Genomic DNA, 22,446 nt, shown 5'->3' with positions numbered 1-22,446 from the left:
TCATTGAATCAAAACCATGCTTTGCTACTAACAGTCAGGTTTTTTTGCAGAAGAAAACTATCCCCCTTCCAAGTGTTACTTTGAATTTGGAATATCGAAGTTACCGTATTATTTTGTCAAATTGTTAAAATTAATGTATTCATTTTACTCTTAGTTTTAAATCTTAGCAAATAACGTTTCTATTTTTTGTCACCTTTAAATTTGGAAAGCTGATTTTGTCATCAAAAAGACCAAAAAAGTATTTTTCATCAAAAAGAGAGCTTTATTGGAACTTCCAAAAAGATTACACGTTAAATCAGTTTAAAAACATGATTCATCTTTTAATATGACAAAAGTACATTGTACCACTTATTTATTTTGAGCAAATTCAGTCTTTCACACATCATATTTTTACTAATGTTTCTCAGATCCTAGATTCAATATATAAATTATTTTCATTAAAATGTATGTTTGAATATCACTCAACTTTTCATTGGATTTCCTAGCAAATAAAAAATTTCAAATTTCTTAGGCATGTCTTTTACTGTGAAGACATATTTTCCATGTTATTTACATCGCATTATTGATTATTTACTTTCTAATTTCCTAATTTAGGCTCTACTAATTCGGATAGAATTGTGAAGTAAATAAAATCTTCAACAACACTCAATTTGCTTATACAGTAATACCTTGACACACAAGCGTTCCAACATATGATAAAATTTGAGATACGAGAAAAATTCTGAGCAAATTTTTGCCTTGAGATATGAAATATTTGAGATATGAGCACACCAAATGGTTCCAGATTGTGAGTCGGTGGAAATTTTTAACAATTAAGATTTTTTTTACCGTTGTTACATTCAGTTTTTTTTTTCTCTCAGAAGGAAACCGATAGATTTGTATTTTGTTAATTTCCATGGGAAGCATTGACTTGAGATATTAGTAAATTGACATACTAGCTCGATCGCGCTGTAAGCTCATAGCTTAATGTATTACTGTATTTGAATTAAAAAAAACATTTTCAGAATGCAAAATACAATTATACTTTGATTACAATGATCTTTCATACAGAATTTGATAAAACAGGCTAAGCCGTCCTTGGCTATTGCTTGTCAAAACACATTTGCATCTTTTAAGTCAATCCTTACAACTAAATCTCCGGCAAGCAGCTGAGCAGGAAAGGGGTTTCTGACCGATGTGGGCAATTATGTTTTTAAGATATTCCTGCCACAAATTGAGCAAAAAAGGGCTTTTCTCATGTGAGGGTTGTTGAGTCTTCTTTTTGGGTTCCCTTATGTGAAAATGTTGGAACTTTAACAGCGCCTGGAAAAGGTTTTTGAATTGGGCAGCTTTTTAATTGGGCTGTTGTAGCGCATCTGTGGTCACAGACTGAGCAGGAAAACATTGTTCTCCAGTGTGGGTTAATAAGTGTTCTTCTAAGCTTCTCTTTTGGGAAAATGTCCGACCACAAACTGAGCAGGAAAATGGCTTTTTACCTGTGTGTACTCATGTGCCTTTTTAAGTTTTGCTGTTGAGAAAATGATTTACTACAAACTGAACATGAAAATGGCTTTTCACCAGTGTGGGTTCTTAGGTGGGCTTTTAAGCTTTCCCTGTGTATGAATCGTCGACCACAAATTGAGCACGAAAATGTTTTTTCACCAGTGTGGGTTCTTAGGTGGGCTTTTAAGCTTTCCCTGTGTATGAATCGTCAACCACAAATTGAGCACGAAAATGTTTTTTCACCAGTGTGGGTTACTACGTGTCTTTTTAAGCTTCCCTTCTGTGTGAATCCTTGACCACAAACTGAACATGAAAATGTTTTTTCACCAGTGTGGGTTATTATGTGTTTTTTTAAGCTTTTCTTCTCTGTGAATCTTTGACCACAAACTGAACATGAAAATGTTTATTTACCTGTGTGGCTTCTTGTGTGCCGTTTTAAGTTTTCTTTAGTAGAAAAGGCTTTACTGCAAACTGAACACAAAAATGTTTTTTCACCAGTATGGGTTACTACGTGTCTATTTAAGCATCCCTTCTGTGTGAATCTTTCACCACAAGCTGAACATGAAAATGGTTTTTCACCTGTGTGTGTTCTTGTGTGGGTTTTTAAGCTTCCCTTCTGTGTGAATCGTTGACCACAAACTGAACACGAAAATGGTTTTTCACCAGTGTGGGTTATTAAGTGTTTTTTTAAGATTCCATTCTGTGTGAATCCTTGACCACAAACTGAACATGAAAATGGTTTTTCACCTGTGTGGGTTCTTGTGTGCCTTTTTAAGTTTTCTTTTGTAGAAAAGGCATTACTGCAAACTGAACATGAAAATGGTTTTTCACCAGTGTGGGTTCTTGTGTGTCCTTCTAATTTATCCTTCCGTGCAAATGTCTGACCACAAACAGAACACGAAAATGTTTTTTCACCAGTGTGTGATCTTGCATGAATATCTAAACTTCCCTTCTGTGTGAATCGTTGACCACAAACTGAGCATGAAAATTGTTTTTCACCTGTGTGTGTTCTTGCATGGCTAATTAATTTTGCCTTCTCTGTGAATCTTTGACTACAAACTGAACATGAAAATGTTTTTTCACCTGTGTGGGTTCTTGTGTGCCTTTTTAAGTTTCCTTTTGTAGAAAAGGCTTTACTGCAAACTGAACACAAAAATGGGTTTTCACCAGTGTGGGTTATTACGTGTCTATTTAAGTTTCCCTTCTGTGTGAATCTTTCACCACAAACTGAACACGAAAATGGTTTTTCACCAGTGTGGGTTCTTGTGTGTTTTTTTAAGTTTGCCTTAACTGTGAATCTTTGACCACAAACTGAACACGAAAATGGTTTTTCACCAGTGTGGGTTCTTGTGTGGTTTTTTAAGTTTGCCTTAACTGTGAATCTTTGACCACAAACTGAACACGGAAATGGTTTTTCACCAGTGTGGGTTCTTGTGTGTTTTTTTAAGTTTGCCTTAACTGTGAATCTTTGACCACAAACTGAACATGAAAATGGTTTTTCACCAGTGTGGGTTCTTGTGTGCCTTTTTAAGCTTTCTTTTGTAGAAAAGGCTTTACTGCAAACTGAACATGAAAATGTTTTTTCACCAGTGTGTAATCTTGCATGAATATCTAAGCTTCCCTTCTGTGTGAATCGTTGACCACAAACTGAACACGAAAATGGTTTTTCACCTGTGTGTGTTCTTGCATGGCTAATTAATCTTGTCTTCACTGTGAATCTTTGACCACAAACTGAACATGAAAATGGTTTTTCACCCGTGTGGGTTCTTGTGTGTATTTTCAAGGAAGACTTTCTCCCAAAGGTTTTCCCACACTGAAAGCACTTGCAGAGTTCGTCACCGCTGGGATTTTTCAAAACATCTTCATCATCATCATCAAGCAAATTGTTGCCATCTGATAAAGGAGAAATTACATTTTCTGCTCGCCGTCCTTTTGTTGAGCTGCCGTTCAGAAGCTCCACCCCTCTATTGGCCACGCCCAGATCATCTTCACTCTTGAAAGGCTCATCAGTTGAACATTTGACACATTCGTTTTTGATTGGAGATTGGTCTTCTCTTTTACACTGTTGAGGGAACTCTGGCTTCTCTTTAATTTGGGGCCATGCTGAGGCGTTTGCAGGCTCCGCCCCTTCACTGGCCACACCCAGATAATCCCTTTTAACGGACTCACCTGGTGACCAGGTGAAATGATCTTCCTCCTTTTTTATTGGAAGTTGCTCTTCTATTTGTTTTAGAGGGAACTCTGGCTCCTCCTCTTTAATTGGGGGCCCTGTTTTGGTGTTTGCAGGCTCCGCCCCTCCACTGGCAACACCCAGAACATCTTTCTTCTTCAGTAACTCACCAAGTGAACAGGTGAAATCATCTTCCTCCCTTTTGATTGGAAGTTGCTCGTCTCCCATTTGTTGCTGAGAGAACTGTAGCTTCTCCTCTTTGATTTGGGGGAGCTCAACTTCCCCTTCAAGGTCAACAGACTCTTGCCCATCAGCACTAAGATCATTTCTGAAACCTGCAAGGACACAAACATAATTGATTAACCATTTTCTAATTATAAAATGACTGAATTTCTTGTTCCCAGAAATGAAACCAAAGGGAAGAGGGCGCCATACATTTTGTCTCAATGCAGTACTTACTACTGTAATATTCTCGTCAACAGCAACATGAATTGAAAACTGTTTATAGTTGCATTTTTCAAAGTAAGGCACTATTGGTCAGAAAAGTTTCTCCACTGGTAATGTAGCTCCTTAAAATTAGTCTAATCTTTTTTGAAGCCCTTTTGTTGTAAACATTCTCTTTTATGTTTTAGATTTTAATTTAATAAAAATGCTTTCACCAAAAGGGAGACATTAAAAAGCATTGACTTTTATTAAATAGCAGGTCTGTTATTATTTGGAGGATTAATGAGAATGAAATGGAGGTAAAGTCTGATTGGACACTCAATTTCCCCTAGGTACGAGTGTGAGCGTGAATGGTTGTTTTTCTCCTCGTGCTCTGCGATTGGCTGGCCACCGATTCAGGGTGTTCCTCGCCTCTGGCTTGAAGGCAGCCGGGATAGGCTCATGCACCCCCATAACAAGATTTAGCATGTCAGAAAATGAATGAATGAAGGGATCAAAAACAGGGGGAGAAGCCCAACGTAGCCTCAGCAGCAAATCTCGACTGGTTAGATCAGTGCTTCTCAATTATTTTCTGTTAGGCCCCCCCTAGCAAGAAGAAAACTATTCGCCCCCCCCCCCACTTCCCACCGTGACTATAAACAAAATCGTTTTATAAAAGTGTTATAGGTACATGTGAAATGTTGCACTCTCACAAACATGACAGAAGTAACAATGAGAGCGCCACTGCCAGCTACTGTTGTGGATGCGCAATTACACTTTATACTAGTACGGCCAAATAAAATCCTGTTCCCCAGGGTTACACGCCCCCCCCCCAGGTATCGCACCGCGCCCCCCGGGGGCGCGCCCCACTATTTGAGAAGCACTGGGTTAGATGGTGCATTTCCAGACAATTTTCTGGCACTTGGCTGCCAGATTCAAGTATTCGGCCTTCTTGCCTTCGAAGGTGGTGTCGATCCCCTCCTCTGATGGTACTGGTAGTTCTATGAAGTGAAGCGCTCTTGCCTTGGAGGACCATACCTCAATGTCTGTGCGGATTGATGCAGTGAATATCTCTAAGGATAGTTAATATTCTATTTATTTATAAGCTGCATTTGAATTTTAGCATTAAATGTTGAACTACTTTCGCAGGTCGCACCACGGAGTGGTAGTGGGCCAGGCTTGTCCTTCGGGCCGCAACTTTGAGATCATTGTTTGATCGTTGCTCTCGTTGTTTTGTTCATCTTTATTTTTTTCCAAGATGGCGCCTTTCACACCGGCTGCCGGTGGAGGTAGCTCTGCTTACTCATGTCTTTCAGGTTTTACAGCCCTTCTATCTTTTTTCATGACATTTTAATATTTCTTAATACATTCCTTTTTACTTTACTTTGTACTTTATACTTTAATGTTTTTACAACTTTCCTTGTTATGTTAGCCTGGATTCTTTCTGCTACTTATTTTTTGGAACCATTCAGCCATGCCTACGCTCTCATACACATGGGACTAGCTGTTACAATACGCAGCAAAAGGAGCAACACTTCAATACCGGTGGATATTCGGCGCAGGACAAAAGTGGCGGGAGAAGAAGCAACACCTCTGACCAATCATTCCATCATGGGCTTCATAATTACCAGGCCAGAAACGGAGTCGAGGAGTTCTACTCTCCTACTCTTGTCTTCAGCTCCACACTTCTGAGGAACTGTGTGGATAAGCTTGGAAAGTGACTCTGCATATTCTCTACCTCGGTCACAGTCTAAAGAAGTTCCCCATCTTTTGGAAGACTTCCTGTGTGTTGTTCCAAAAAAGACTGCGCTACAATGGTAAACAGCCGCTCATGTCATAGCCACCTGGCTTGATCGCATCTCGACACTTTGATCAGATCGCGGGCGGACTATTCGATCTAAATTTTCATCGTACCACGAGCATGTCGTAGGTTGAGGTACCACTGTACAAGAATATTTCATGTTCAGAACAATACATCTTGGTGGGCAGCAATGTTTTATCTGAATACAAGGTTACTTTAAAGTTACAGAACACATACCTGTCAACCTCTGCCGTTAACTGCCCTTATAAATGATTATGATTCCCCGTACAAACCCCCCAAAAACTGTACACACACCGTACGACGTATGTTTACGCGCAGTAACTCATTTTTTACTATGTGGCTCATCCAAGCGTGTTTCCACGATATTTACCCCATGTATATCTACGCATGTGCATGTCATCTTTTACCGATATTGCCGTACCCACCTCTAAAACAATACATACGATTGAGGATAATTTTCGCTGGTATACCGTGACAATAGTAACGATCGATGACAGTAGCGTTGTTGGCTACCAGCCTACGAAACTATCTAGATTTTAGCCAAAACGGTCTCCTTGAGATGGGTTGTCATAAATATTGGCGATTTTTTTTGTATTTCCCCGTACAAAAGTCGATGTACGGCGTACATGATTTGAAATGGTAAGAAAACGTATAACATACGTATAAAACGTACAAGTTGACAGGTATGAGAACAGTAATCTAAAGGAAGATGTTGCAGATTAAAGGCATGAATATTGAGCAGCTGGCGACATCTAGTGGTTTATCATTGTAGCACGTTCTCAGTTCTACTAATAATGCTAAGCGCTGTCATGCTTCGATTCATTCAATAAAGTCACGATCAGAAACAACATTGCCCACCCCGTTAAATATTTCATCATGAAATATTAATCGTGTAACATAAAGTACAAATTGGTCTATTATGCAATAATGACTAAAGTGAACGTACCTTCGAGTTTGTGTAGAACAACTTTAGCTTGCATCATTTTGCTAACAATAGAATGTTGATGACATGAGGGATCCTCTTGCACGCTATTAAGTTCCATCTGAAACTTTTCCGCAACCGGCTTCATTCTCGCAGGCAATTTTTCCAAACTTTTTTTGTGTTCGCTTGACGACGTGCTGATGCAGACGACGTGTTCCTTTGTTAGCTGCCAGCTAGGCTAGGCTAAAGTACGACTCCCAAAACGGATTGAAGAAAAACGGACTGGCCTCCGATTCCGAAAACTATTTAATTTTGAGCATGTTGTCGAGGTTTAGTTTCATTTAAGTTCAATCAAATTGAGGAGAAACAAGAGGCGCACAAACAAAAAGTTAAAATCCTAGCCATGCAGAAAAATGAACACCCCACCCCTTCTTGCTCTTTAGGTTTTACGGTTGGAGGCAGCCAACGTACACTGTAGCATTAACGCCCTCTACTGTCTCAGTACCTCACACCAGGTTCTCAATTCAGATTTTAAACAGAGGGGGTGATAATGTTAAATTTGGTCTCCTAATGCCACAGGGTGAAGAGAGCAGCTCGAAGTCCAGTTCGAGTCTAGCTAGCCGTGACACTAAATCGAAAAGCTACATTTTGAGAAAAAGTTAGGTAATTTTAAGAACATTTGCTTTAAATGATACATTGTGTTTAATCTTATTGCAAGTAACAAATTACATGTTTCAATATTTAAATATAAGGTTGTTTAAGGTTCAATTACAATTTATGCATGCACAACATGTATTTCCAAGGGTAGTGTGGCCGAGCTTTAAATGATACATTGTGTTTAATCTTATTTCAAGTAATAAATTACATGTTTCAATATTTAAATATAAGGTTGTTTAAGGTTCAATTACAATTTATGCATGCACAACATGTATTTCCAAGGGTAGTGTGGCCGAGCGGTCTAAGGCGCTGGAATTAGGCTCCAGTCTCTCAGGAGGCGTGGGTTCAAATCCCACCACTGCCAATAATTCATTCTGCCCTGAATGGTTGCTTTGATCCAATTTCTTCATGCCCTTCTCTAACCTGGATGGCAAAATGTGAAACAATGGGTGAGAGAGCTGAGTCCGAAACAGATGAAAATGAGTATCATGTTTGCACATCACTGTGCCACTGACGGTGTCCCAAGTGTTGCATTTGTTATACTGTTAGGTTCATTAATAATTACCCTTGTTCGTAATTATCAATAACTGAAGGCAGGTATCTTATTCAATTATTGACATTTAATTAAATAGATCTGATCCCGGATAACATTATCTTAATAAAGGTAGATAGATCAGAGCCTCAAGACTTCATCTTGATCCCCAAAGTACATCCCCGAACAGTAATTCCCGTACAGCTTTTAAGGCCATAAATCAAAACAATTAAAAGGTTATTGATTAATTCTACATGTGTAAGCAAAAACAACATATATAACTAAAATAACAATGAAGGTATTTTAACAATAACAAAACAGGAAACTAAAACCAACCTTCATTTGGATTAAAACAATCACACCTTCATTTGACATAACAATCATATAACAATTACATAAAGAAGCCCAAAGTGCGTCACGGGGTATGCACACTATGCGAGTGTTGCTGGAAGTGGCAGATATCCATATCTGTTGTTAGTCGGTGTTAGGTTCATCAATAATTACCCTCGTTCGTAATTATCAATAACTGCAGGCAGACATCTTATTCAATTATTGACATTTAATTAAATAGAATGGATCACGGATAAAACCTCAGAGGGGAGATTCAACAAGCCAGAGTTTCTCCTACAACTTCAGAACGTCTCCCCGAATAGACATTTTCGTACGACTCTTATTGCCATGAATCAAAACAATTTACAGAGTTGTTGATCATTTCATCACGTATGAGTAAAAACAACATCTGGAACTACAATAACAATCAAAGTATTTTACCAATAACAGGCAGGAGACTAGACCAAACAACATTTGGATTAGAACAATTATGCCTTCCCTTGACCTAAGAATCATATAACAATTACATAAAGAAAAACCCGAAGTGCGTCACGAGGTATAGTCGCTATGTTGTAAATAACAGAAGCAACATTCTTGTTTGCCCTGGCCTCGTTACAAAAGGGACCACCGAATCTCAAAGACTCAGATTGGGTGAATTGTTTGTATAAACATCCTGGAACAGGCAGTCCAGGTTAAAGATGACTTAGCGGTTATTGGTGACCTCGCAACACTTTGAGAATAATAAGAGAATGATTTAACAAAGAAATGACTTAATACAACTATATTTATAATAGTAATACAGAATAAACCCAACAGTCGGAGAGCTTGGGGTCTACTTGCTGCAAACCCAGATCAACAGTCCTCAGAGCCCCAGACTGGGTGCGATGTCAGATAAACAATCCTTGGATAGGCAGTCCTTGTATGAGAGGACTAAATGACTGTTCATGACCCCGAGCACTCTTCGAACAATATGAAGAATGATTTAACAAATAAACAATTTACTACACATTTATATATAATAGTAATACAGATAAACGCCTACATAGCAAGGGCTCATGTGGGAGTTGGACCCGGGACCTATCGCACACTAACCAGCGAGTCAGATGTGCTCACTGAATGACACTTTTTCTCACTATAGATCACCAAACAACACATCAACGACTCATCCAAGAGTTCGACTCGGGACTTATGGCACCCTACGCAAGAACCATACCACTAGACCAACATGCCATGAGTGCATTAATGAACCTAACACATCCCCAGTGGGGAATCTGGGAGCTCCACCCCCTTTTGCTGCCCGATCAGCAATATTCATTCCAGAATGAACCAGGTAATTAATGCATTAGATTCGCTTGCGACACATCTACAAATAGAAATTTGTTTTGGAAGGTAAAGTGCCGCCGTTCATCGTCCCAGTCAGTCAGCATGAGCGACTGCCATGGGAGTGGCTGTGATTAACTATCTGTTTGCCAATAATGCAATAACGGAAAAGTTGTGACACATTGAAACACACACCCACTCTAGTATTTTAACCGTTTGTAAAAAAAAAAAACGACCCATGGTTTTGCAAAGGTTGAACAAGGTACTGTTAGACAAACAGTTTAACGCTTTCCCAACTAAGTTACTTCAGCCAACTGATAGCAACAACCAACTCGGACTAGAAATTGACTCATGGCTTACTAGTACAATATTCCAATTGCAGCATTAACTGATATTGGTCTGGTTTAGAGAGTCCAATAGACTGACGAAGCCCAAGGCCGATTCAGGGAATGCTCTTCAACTATCTGAGCCAATTTGGGACATGTTGGTGACAAGAGTCAAACTTAACTGTAAAATGAGCCATGGCTTACAAGGAAACAGCTTTCAAACAAACTGCCAGCTGATTGCGGGCGGGTTTGCAAAGTCCAATGAAGTGCCGAAACCCGGTTTTGAACCAGGGACCTTTAGATCTTCAGTCTAACACTCTCCCACCTGAGCTACTTCAGCTGATTGAGAAAGATGATAACCAACATGGACTTTAAATCTACTCATGGCTAACTAGTAAAATATTGCAATTAGAGCATCAACTGATATTGGTCTGGTTTAGAGAGTCCAATAAACTGCCAAAGCCCAAGGTCGATTCAGGGAACACTCTCCAACATTCCCTATCCTAGCCAATTCGGGTCATGTTGGTGACAAGAGTCAAACTTGACTGCAAAATGACTCATGGCTTACAAGGAACAGCTTTCAAACTGACTTCCAGCTGATTTAGGGTGGATTTGCAACGTCCAATGTGCTGCTAAAACCCAGGGTCGTTGTCATGGGGACTTTACACTGATTAACCAGACTTTTGCCCAAAGTTTGGTCATTGCCATTGAAACTTGCCACTGATTAATCCGACTTTCCCCAAAGTTTGGTCGTTGCCATGGAAACTTGCCACTGATTAATCCGACTTTGCCCAGAGTTTGGTCGTTGTCATAGAAACCATACTATGCTTTCTTTTTCTATATAAAGATGAACCCACTGTTCATTTGTGAGAGAGCTGCAAGAACATTGCGCTGAACAGGACTCCATTGTTTAACCTCTCTCTCCCCCCCTTTGCAGTTTGATAATAAACCTATTTCCTATTAAATTGATCTCACTACTTCTTAATCTTCTCCTGAAGTTGTATTTTCAGATCTATCATACTTGGTTGCCGAAAACCTGAGACCCAACAGCCAACAATTGCCGGAGCGACGACGGGACACGACGACAGCATCCTCCTTTGACGTTCCCTCGCCACTCCTGTAATCTGGTGACGGGTCCCCGGACTAGGGCAGATTCAGAACGAGAAAGATCGTGAGTTCACCCTTTGATTTCTGTCAATGTGAAGTGTAATGATTTGAATGAGTATTATCACTGCGGCAGTATTAAAAGTTTGCAGTCTGGGACCAACTTACGGTGAACATAATAGTTTTTGGTCTGGGACCAACGTGCGTAGAACATTATAATTTGTGGTTCGGGACCAACGTACGTAAAGCATTATAATTTTTGGACAGGGACCAACGTAAGTAAAACAAGAATAAGTCAGAGACCTATAGTCTTGGTCTGTTAATAGAGTCAGGGACTCTACTAAGACTAAGTCAGGGACTTTTGGTCTTGGTATATTCAGAGATATTGGGTGAATCACAAAGTATTGACATCCATTTCAGGTAATTTAGAAAATAATTGTTGTTTAAACTATTAAGTAAATGATTAATATGGGTCAGAAAGCAACAAAAGAGGTGGGTTTATTGTCAGACTGCAAAATGAAAATCGGGGAGTTACCGGATGTGAAATATATGCAAATGCAATGTATGGGGAGTTGCCTGGATCAGCCCTGGTTGGTGAAGAAACATTGTTTCTGTCCCAATATGAAGGATATGAAAGATTTGATGTGCTTATAAAGGGAATGGTTAAAGGACAGGGAGAGGAAGGGAAAGAAAAGTGAGGAAGCTGAGAAACAATTGTTGGTGTTGAAAATATGGAAAGAACAGTGTGTGAAACGTCTACAAGACATTGAAAAAATAAGAAAAAGAATGTGGAAACAAGAAAACAAGGTCTCATCACTACCATGAAAATCTGCCCGGAAGAGGAAACCAACGTTCATCGAAGACCGACACAACCAGAAAATGCCCAAATTGCTGAAAGATTGCCCAACTCTTTTCCTCCAGCGGCGCCCCCCAAAGGTCCCATCCACCCCTCCCTCGTAGGATTGGAACGCCCCCCGAATATGATACCTCCGCCTCGCGCCCTGACGACATCATTTTGTCACCAGGCACACCAGATCCGCCAACTCCTACCGACCTCAAAACTCTTGAAAATATTGGAACGGAAGAGGAGCTCCACAGCCCGCTTTACAAACGATGTTGACAGAAAAAAGAAATGTCCAAACCTACCCAATGATGGCTGTGGCGAATCCAAGGTGGGGGGAAATACAACAACAACCCACCTTATTGGTCTACCGACTTTGGACCAAGGCCCGATGCCTGGAAGCATGCAAGGGACTCGGAGATGTGGAAAAAAATGGGGCCAGAAAATTCTGTCAGTTAGTGGCATCCTATAACCTGAATGGAGCTGAAGTGGAGAAAGCCTTAAAGAACTCACTGAAACATAGATTGGGCAGAGTCAGAGAGAGATTGACAGGAAGTGATGTAGGGGGAAACATATTAGCCTACGACCCCCATGCCCTAACCGGAGAAATAGAAAAGCTACTAGGAAGAGCAGTGACAATGTTCCAGAGACCCTCTGATTACCAAAGAATAAGGACATGTACGCATAAAGAGGGTGAGATTACAAATGATTGCTATGCCAGATTAGAAAGCTGTGTCAAATCCAACAGCCGCATGATGGATGACGACAATGAAAATGGCCCATTCCCAGTCCAGTTTAAACAATGGTTTATCCAAGGACTCCAAGTTCCCGTTTCTGGATTCATCCAAATACACTTCGTCACCTACAAGACGACCTCATCCGCTGAGATATTCCATTGGGCAAGCCACGCAGAGGAGAACATTCGCTCCAAGAAGGAAAAGGCCCAGGTGACAGCCAGCGCACAAATGATAACCGAGTTGCTTCAAGCCACCACCATGTCGGCTTCACCTTTGGCAACAGAAAGTTCACCTCCACCAGATTGCCACAAGGATTCTGCGACAGCCCAACCATATTCTCCACAGAGATCCAGAGATCCATGAGTTACCATCCACATCCAGAGTCCACACAAGTCCTCAACTATGTGGACGACTTCCTAATTGCAAGCCCAACAGCAGAAGAAAAGCGAAAACAGTCCATTAGAATGTTCCGACACCTGGAAAAGACGGGGAACAAGGCTTCGTTATCTAAACTTCAATTTTGCCAGATTAAAGTCACATTTTTGGGACATCTCTTGTCACAAAAAGGTCGAAGGTTAACGGACAACAGGAAGAAGGCACTCAAAGATGCCCCCAGACCAAGAAGCAAGTCTTTGCTTTCCTTGGTTTAGCCAACTACTGTCGAGGATGGATCCTTCACTTCGCACAAATCACCCAGCCACTATTGGACCTCATGAGTGACAAAGACCTCAACCTGTCAGATCCTAAAGAATGGACTCCAGCTGCTGAAGAAGCTTTCCACACCATTAAACAAGCCATACTATACTCATCCGTCATGGGCCTGCCAGAGTACACCAAGCCATTATTTCAAATTCATGATGTCTGCCCTTCTCCAACAACATGGTCCATATAAATAGCCATATGGGGCAATATAGGCTATTTGACCGGTTACCGGCTAAATAGGCCCTGCGACTACTTGACCGGTTACCGGCTAAATAGCCCCTGCGACTACTTGACCGGTTACCGGCTAAGGAGCCAATGCCTTTAGGTTTAGCCTGCTATTAACTATCAAAGGTGCCGCCAACAGAATTTACGTGTGGGAGTGTTCCACGAAGAACACCTGTTTGCAAAATAATGCATTCAAAAGTTGTTCTTAACAGACTAGAAGGTGGGTTCACTGTTTTATATTTATATATTTTTTCAGTGTGTAACAAAAGGGCTTTTTGTGCGCTGCAATTGATTTTTTTTTTAATTCTCAAGTCGACTGAATGTACAAGCTTGATTTAAAGACAATTAAACAGTGTGTTTAAAAATACATTTAACAAACCACGTTGGTGACAAACCTTTTTCCTGCACAGGCAATAGGTTTAGTCAGAAGGTGATAGCTAAGAGACACATATGTCTTGGGTGGTGAGCAGTGGACAATAACTATTGCCTGTCATCCACGATGGCTTAAACACAGAACAAATGTATTTTGTGGATGTTACCAAAGACAGTGGTGGGGAAACAACGAGGCTCCTATTAATGCACCCGGGACTCGGCTCCCTCCCCAGTGGTTTTCACATTTTAGTTGAAATATTAGGGAAGAGCCATTTGCACCCATTAAAAGAGACTTAAGCAGCTCAGAAGATACTGGCAGTGGTGGGATTTGAACCCACGCCTCCTGAGAGACTGAAGCCTTAATCCAGCGCCTTAGACCGCTCGGCCACACTACCTTGGATGAGTCTGTGGAAGTCTTCCACAAACCTAAAGCAATCTATCCCAGATCTCTGAGGGTACAGTGGAACACCCGGCTGACTTGCAGGCAGGCGTGGCCTCAATTCCCAATAGTGTCGGTATGATTATGAGTGCAAAAGGTTGTTTGTGCCCTACGGCTTACTGGTGTTGTCTGCCTTTCGCTTGAAGTCTGGTGGGATAGACTCCATCATCAGGATGTGTAGTATAGGGCCCCTATCAAATTTGTTTACCATGTCTCCCTTCATCAACACGCCTGAATCAAATAATTGGGATCGTTTACATTACATTAGCGTGCCCAACTCCAGCCCTCGAGGGCCGCAATCAAATTTGTTTTCCATGTCTCCCTCCATCAACACGCCTGAATCAAATAATTGGGATCGTTATCAAGCTTCTGGACGATGAGTTGACCATTTGGTTCAGGTGTGATAGAGGAGGGAGATATGAAAAAGAGACCGCAAAGGGGCCCTGAAGGACCAGAGTTGGGCACCCCTCCATGGTTAGATTACTGTCATTGGCTCGTTGGTCTAGTGGTATGATTCTCGCTTAGGGTGTGAGAGATCCCGGGTCCAACTCCCGGACGAGCCCTGGTTTTATTGAATTATGATATGTGATGGGGTGGGTGATATGGGACATTAGCCATCTAAGAAAAAAAGTGTCAGTTTAAGAGCTCCTCTAGCTTGTTGGCCAATACTTGAATAAACTTGAACATTGGAAGACATACTGAGGCAGATATAATGAAAGTTAAGGCCGCGTCTGAAGAGGCGGGGATGCAACAATTCAGAGGCCGGAGAGTATGACAACTCTCCAGGCTCCCCAAAGCTATTTCCCGCGGAAAAGCTGCTTCAACTGTGTTTTTAATAGAGATAAGACAAGTCATAACAATGGGAGGCGTTAATACAAATGAAGGAGGTGGAGTACAAAAGGTGTCGTGTACATTTTAACCAATAGATGTAAATTAAATTATATTCTAGCAACCTTTAATACATCAGAGTGCAAAAGGGTGCACGATTAAATATAAGAATACCATTTATATTTCACATTAGCCACCTAAGGAAAAAAGTGTCACCGTATGGGCACCCCTGGCACGTCTGTCACATTGACTTTAGAAATTTGACAGATAAGCCGGGTCAGCACAAGATACGATACATATAAAAAACTGCATCCGTTAACAGTACATGTGAAACATAAACAGAAAAAAAGAAGTAAAGTATTAACATACTCATTACTCATTATTATAGTAAAAAGTAGAATGTACAAAGTAAAGTAAAAAGCAATGTAATAAGAAATATTCAAATGTAATTTAAAAAAAGATAGAGGGGCTGTAAAACACGAAAAACAAAAAGAGTGGACAGAGCTACTGCCACAGGCGAATTATTCGATCAAAATTTTTATTGTAAGACAAAATGTTGTGTGGCGAAGTGGTCGTATCACAAGGTTCGATTGTACAGTGTTTAGCATGTGAGAAGGAAGATTATGTTTAGTAATGTTTATTTACTTTTGATGTGTATGCGTGAATGTGCGAGTCTCGGGTAAAGCACATGGAATAGTAAGCTATGAGTCAATTTTCAAATCAAGTTGGTTGTTGATTTTATAAAACAGCTGCAGTAGCTCAGTTGGGAGAGTGTTAAACTTAAGATCTGAAGGTCCCTGGCTCAACCTCTAGTGTCGGCATCACATCAGACTTTGAAAACCCTGCCTAATTCAGCTAGCAGTCCGTTTTCGGTTTCCTTGTAAGCCATGAGTCACTTGGCAATCAAGTTAGATTCTAATCACCTCCGTGACCCAAATAGGCTCAGACACACATTGTTGAAAATTTACGACAATAGGTGTTAAATCACAAAGGTTGTTCAGACAGTGATCTCGCTCAATCAGCATCTTCTTAAGTGTCCTTCTAGGTCTGCATTCTGTGGTGAAGGTCCAGTAAACAGTCCTTGGGACGAGGACTTGGTGACTTCTTACAATCGTGAGTTCTCCTCAGATAAATTGAAGAAGCATTCATACGTAAATGATTAAATACATACATATATAATAGTATTACTGAATACTGTCCAACACTATGGATAAATATTTCTTTTCTCATATTTACATGTAATTTTTGATTGTTTTCATTTTTTTACGCGTCTTGTTCAGTTATTTTTTTAAATGATACTGCATTGTTTTGTTGGTAACATGCTCTCAAGTATGTGTATGAATCTAGATGCAATTTCAAGAATACTTTTTTCACAGCAATGGTAACTCTTGGCAGTGGGGTAGTTTGCTTCTACAAAAAAGGAACTGATGTTGTGTGTCCCGGTGGTGGGGTTAATCAGTCCCAGTGATCTTTGGACCAAAGTTGACCGGAGCTTTGTAGCCCTGGTAGGGTTACCCATGGCCAACTTGTCTGATGTGAGGGATCAGACAAAGATTGGCTCAGAGGACCTCTTATGATGAGCAACACTATTGGACGAAATCTTCCTTTGCCGGGACGCGGTTAGGAAAGATTCTGAGCGTGAGGTTGAGAAATACAGGCTCGACACAGTTTATTGATAGTTTAGTAATAGTGCCAGCACATTGCTGTTTATCTCATTTAGGCAGAGCATGGTGCCGAAAATGCCAAAGCCGTGGGTTCGACCGTGGAACGGGCAAAGCCTCCCGAGAACAGAAGTTGTCAAAGAGGCAGCCGGGGAACATATCCGGCCTGCTGCATCCTTTTGTGCGGTTTCACACCCTTGCTCTAGAGTAAGTTAAGATTGCCTAAAATGATTTATTTTGCCATAAGATAACAGTTTAGCTAGCTGACAATTGCAATTGCGGTCATTACACAAAAATCATGGCCACTTTGCACAACATTTGTCATAACATGTGTTTAGCTAGTTGACATGTTGCATTTGCATAATCATGCAAATACCTGGATCTTGTAGCACGTGGCCTGTTAACTCAGTTGGTCAGAGTGTGGTGCTAATAACGCCAAGGTCGTGGGTTCAACCCCCACACAGGCCATGACCTCTGTGTATTTGTTGAATTTGCCCAACTACAACCTTTTCCCTGACATAACATAATATGTTGTCTTGATATTTCTTCAGTTTCTGTGAGCTGTTAATTTCTATGCTCCAGAAGGCAGAATATGTCACCCAAGATGTGAATCATCTCAGTGAGGGAATACTATCTAGGTTCGTTCACACCACATTTCTGTTCTTCCCAAATTGTTCTGAAATTAAATTTGTCTTCATACTCAAGCGGGCAGAACAGTGTTTCTCAACTTTGCTTAGCCTCCAATGAGGAAGCCTGTAGAAAATCCTAATAGGATTTGTAATACAAGACAAAGTCTCTTTGCAATGGCTTGTTTATACATTATTAGTTTTTGTAAGTATAACAACATCGTAGTCATCCTTATGACTGACATGTCAGCATAAACACCCAACTGTCTGACTGAATAATCAATCTTAGTCTTGTCATTGACTTGATATGTCAGCACAAAAACTAAACTGTCCGACACTGATCAATTACTTTTTGCCCTGCTAATGACTGAAACGTAACTGTCCAAAGTCCTACTGACAACTGTCAGTTTTGCCTGTAGTCAAGACACACTCACTGGTCATTTGACAAGAGTTGCAAGAACATTGCGCTGAACAGGACTCCACCGTAAGAGCTCTCACTCTCCACTTTACAGTCTGGTAATAAACCTATTTCCTATTTAAATTGATCTCACTCTTTCTTAGCCTGCTCCTGGAGTTGCATTTTCAGACCTATCACAAACGCTCTCCCAACTGAGCAATTTCGGCTGATTGATAAAAATATCAACCAACTTGAACTGCAAATTTACTCATGGCTTACTAGTACAATATTACAATTGGAGAATTAACTGATATTGAATTGGTTAAGAGAGTCCAATGGACTGACGAAGACCGAGGTCGATTCAGGGAACGCTCATCAACATTTCCTATTTGAGCCTATTCGGGTCGTGTTGGTGTCAAGAGTCAAACTTGACTGCAAAACAACTGATGGCTTACAAGTAAACATTTTTTAAATGTACTGCCAGTTGATTTAGGGGGGGACTGCAAATTGACTCATGGCATACTAAAACAATACAGTCGAACCTTGTGATACGACCGCTTCGCCGCGATGAAAATTTTGATCGAATAATTCACCCAAGATACGATCTAAATTTCGTGATGCGACCAAGCCAGGTGGCCATGGCACTGTCTTTTTTGCGTCTCTTCCGTGTATAAAATATTTCTACGCCACTGGGCGGACTTTGCATTTCCCCACCCACCAGCTTTTTCCCCCGTGTTGGGTACATTTACAGGTAAACAATATTACTATGGATCGGCAGAGTACTGCAAAGCAAAAGTGTTGACAATGGACACGAAAGGCGAAATAATTGAAAAATATGAGTGAGGTACGTGTTACTGAGTACGCTAGGCAATACGAGAGGAGTACGTCAACCATTTCGACCATCCTTAAGCAGAAGGACGCATCAAGACATTTTCCTTGATTATTGCCGAGGAAATTTACATCCCCCAGCAAGTTTTCAACAGTGATGAAACTGTTTTTTTTTTTTGGAAAAAGATGCCCAGGCGGACATTCATCGAAGGACCGCGGAACAGCCCCCTCCTCCTACTCCGTGTGTGTCATTGTCTCTCCCCTCCGCATTGTCTCTCCCCTCCGAAAAATGTCTTTTTTTGCATCTCTTTCGTGTTTAAAATATTTCAATGACCACTGGGCTGACTTTGCATTTCCCCACCCGCCCGCTTTAGTCCCCATATTGGTCTACATTTATATACCAGGTAAACAATATTACTATGGATCGGCAGAGTTTTGCAAAGAAAAGGCGACTGTTGACAATGGACAGGAAACGTGAAATAATTTAAAAATGTACTAGGAGTAATATATTACTTCTCATTTGCTGCTCATAAGAAGATCTGCGGTATACTGGCTCACAATTCCCTCTTTTTAATATTTCTGGTCTCAACTCTCTCTCATAGTCATGGGCACCGTTCGAAGTGGTTGCGACCAGATATATTACAAGGGTGGGGGTCGGGGGGTTTGTTGCAAGCCAGAGGCAATGTTGTTCTATGAGCAGTGGAACGATCGCTAGTACTACAAGAATACTTTTCGTTGGCAAGTGGTCGTGGGTTATCGTATTGTGAGGACATTTGTGTGCATCATTTTTGGAATATTTTGAAGGGAATACGTAGAAAAACATCAAACATCCCATCGATAGCAAACGTAAGGTTGGAGGCAAGGGAAAAAAAGATTAAAACAAAATTAGAATTCAGTTTTGTGTAAAGTTACGTTAAACGTTTGTTTAAGTGTGTCTGTATATATTAATCCAAGTTCATTTAAATTTGTTTGTTCCGTTTACCCTACCGTTGTTGTGAAAATAAAATTTAAAAAAATATATTTCGGTTCTGTCCACTCTCTTGTTAATTCTTTAGTCCTTTTTTTGTTTAGGATTGATATGTTCTGTTAACGGATGCAGTTTTTCATATGTATCGTATATTACGCTGACCCGGCCCATCTGTCAAATTTTTAAAGTCAATGTGGCCCCGGGCCAAAAAGTTTGCCCACCCCAGCACTAGACAGACGAGCCAGGGGTGCTCATACAGTGACACTTTTTTCCTTAGGTGGCTAATGTGCCATATCACCCCCAAAATAGATCACAATTAGACAAAACAAGGGCTCGTCCGGGAGTTGGACCTGAGACCTCTCACACCTTAAGCAAGAATCATACCACGAGACCAACGAGCCATGGGGGTTCATACAGTGACACTTTTTTTCTCAGGTGGCAAATGTGCCATATCACCCCCATAATAGATCACAATTTGACAAAATATAGGCTCATCCAGGAGTTGGACCCAGGACCTCTCACACCCAAAGCAAGAATCATACCACTAGACCAACGAGCCATGAGTGACCAAAGGGTGACACTTTTTTGAGTCTGTGACCCATCAACCCATATAATAGATCACAATTGGACAAAGCAAGGGCTCTTCCGGGAGTAGGACCCGGGACTGTGGGATCTAATCCATATACATTCAATAACTTCGGATCAGAGGAAGCACACAGAGTCAGTCGTGATGAGATTTTCTGGACTTCAGCTGTAGGAGGGGGTCAGAGTAGCCAGCGCTGGGAGATGCGTCCATCCCCCAGCCTGACCAGTTCGAATCCCCCAACAGGTGAGCTAGTTTTGTTAACAAAACTTCATGTGACATAGGTAAAAACTTTAGGCGGGAAAAGGTGACCAAAGATATGGGTGTGTGATGGTATATGACGCGCCCCTAACTCATAGGTGTCATGATGGAAATTTCCACTAGGCTATCTAAAATTCTATCCTCGTGACTATACTGAATAAAATTATAAATACATTTTATTCTCCACATCCCCCCCCCCTATGGTAACTTTGAAAGAATTTTCATTAATTACATCAATTTATATCACTCCTATCCAAGTTCTAGAATACAAATATCATCAGCAGATATTTATCAAGGGGTATGGAAAACAATAAATTCACTTTTCAAGGCAGAGGCAAAAAACTTATTATTATTATTGTTATTCGAGAAAAAATCCTTTGCGTCCCTCTTTTTGAGCGAACACAATTTTTAAGTCAAGACAAGTACAATTTCCCAGAGGACTCGACATACCGAGACTCGTCACAATTTGAAAGAGTGGGAGAATCTCCATTATGATTTGCCATGCGGTGATACTGTATGTCTCTGTAAGCTACCAGCGTGTGCGTGATAGTATTTCGAATCATAACTTTCATACAGGGATTACACACAGAGAGAAAATACAGAACAGTAACAAAATCGCAAGTGAGGGAGTTGCAAATTTAAACAGAATTGGGAACGACGACCCGTGTTGGCCAGGGCTTTCATTTCAGCTATAGCACGAGTCATGTACTGGTTTCATCTGGGATGAAGTTGCAGCAGTGTTCTCCCATCATGGCACACGCACCTCCATCATTGGCTGTTATCAGATCCAGGACCATCCGGTCCTGCAATTCCATTTCCCTTTGGGCTTCTAAATCATCTGCTATACCCTGTAGGGCAGGGGTGGCCAACCAGTCAGAGACCAAGAGCCACATTTTTAACCGTGTTACCGCAAAGAGCCACATTTTTTACTGTGTTACCGCAAAGAGCCACATCACACAGATTTATTGTAAATGTCACACACCAGCATAGTAATGACATAAATTGACTCCTACAGTACTAACAGCACAGGCCAGTCATTATCAACAATGAACATTGTGTGCACTGTCTCACACAGACAAACTCTCAGTTCAACCAAGTCCACAAACAAAAATATAATAATTTACAATAGCGTTTTTCTTTTACTATGCATGTTACTTAGTGGGACTTCTGTCATAAAATCAGAGCCTATTTTTGCGCAACATTCGCTCCTTGTGAGCTGTCATTTATTATGAATGGCTTTTAATTAGCGCGCCCACCACGTGGTGTACGCCTCGCTCTCCTATTGGCTGCTCCCGGCTGAGCACTCTCGCCATTGGTCTGCCTCGCAGGGGGTGTGGCTTTTTCAGCCGACGCTGGATCTTTGGGAAACTTTTTGTGTGCGCGACGCCTTATTGTCGCTTCTGGTTCACGGGAGCTCTCCCACTCTGTTAAAAACGTTTACTCAAATGAGTTTGCTCCTACTGGGAAACTTTGAGGTATTTTCATCCCAAGCACATGCGCATTGGACGAAAATACCGTATTGAACTCAAGCGAAGTGCACACGCAAATAAAAATAAAACACAAATACAAACTTTGATATGGACGTAGGAGCTGCATGAAACCGGGCAAAGAGCCGCATGCGGCTCGGGAGCCGCGGGTTGGCCACCCCTGCACTAGACCAACAAGCCTAGGGTGCCTATACAGTGACACTTTTTTTCTCAGGTGGCTAATGTCCTATATCTACCCCATAATAGATCACAATTTTACAAAATAAAGGCTAGTCCAGGAGTTGTGCCCGGGCCTTCTCGCACTCATTGAAAGAATCATACCAATAGACCAAGGAGCCTAGTCTGCTCATAAATTGACACTTTTTTTTCTCAGGTGAAATGTGACACATTAACCCCCATAATAG

General features: G+C 41.0%; 2 protein-coding genes and 5 non-coding genes across 7 annotated transcripts in view; 4 read left to right on the top strand and 3 right to left on the bottom strand.

Moving 5' to 3' along the window:
• LOC144213358 (uncharacterized) overlaps window positions 1-22,446 on the top strand; it is a 150,885-nt gene that overhangs the window by 113,702 nt on the left and 14,737 nt on the right. The gene's annotated exons all lie outside the window — the stretch shown is intronic.
• LOC144213352 (uncharacterized) lies at window positions 240-7,250 on the bottom strand. The gene is made up of 2 exons (XM_077741773.1): window positions 6,844-7,250; window positions 240-3,987 (listed from the first exon to the last, which is right to left on the bottom strand). Exons 1-2 carry the CDS (start codon window positions 6,965-6,967, stop codon window positions 1,886-1,888), a joined length of 2,226 nt encoding a protein of 741 aa, XP_077597899.1. The 5' UTR covers window positions 6,968-7,250; the 3' UTR covers window positions 240-1,885.
• On the top strand, window positions 7,759-7,840 carry trnal-uag (transfer RNA leucine (anticodon UAG)). Its single transcript has one exon. It is a non-coding gene; the product is annotated as a tRNA-Leu (tRNA).
• On the bottom strand, window positions 10,252-10,324 carry trnaf-gaa (transfer RNA phenylalanine (anticodon GAA)). The gene has a single exon. It is a non-coding gene; the product is annotated as a tRNA-Phe (tRNA).
• On the bottom strand, window positions 14,279-14,360 carry trnal-aag (transfer RNA leucine (anticodon AAG)). The gene has a single exon. It is a non-coding gene; the product is annotated as a tRNA-Leu (tRNA).
• On the top strand, window positions 14,896-14,967 carry trnap-agg (transfer RNA proline (anticodon AGG)). The gene has a single exon. It is a non-coding gene; the product is annotated as a tRNA-Pro (tRNA).
• Window positions 17,288-17,361, top strand: trnai-aau (transfer RNA isoleucine (anticodon AAU)). The gene has a single exon. It is a non-coding gene; the product is annotated as a tRNA-Ile (tRNA).

The sequence above is a fragment of the Stigmatopora nigra genome, chromosome 20 (assembly GCF_051989575.1).
Source record: "Stigmatopora nigra isolate UIUO_SnigA chromosome 20, RoL_Snig_1.1, whole genome shotgun sequence".
Taxonomy (NCBI): Eukaryota; Metazoa; Chordata; class Actinopteri; order Syngnathiformes; family Syngnathidae; genus Stigmatopora; species Stigmatopora nigra.
This window is presented reverse-complemented; position numbering and strand designations above follow the sequence as displayed.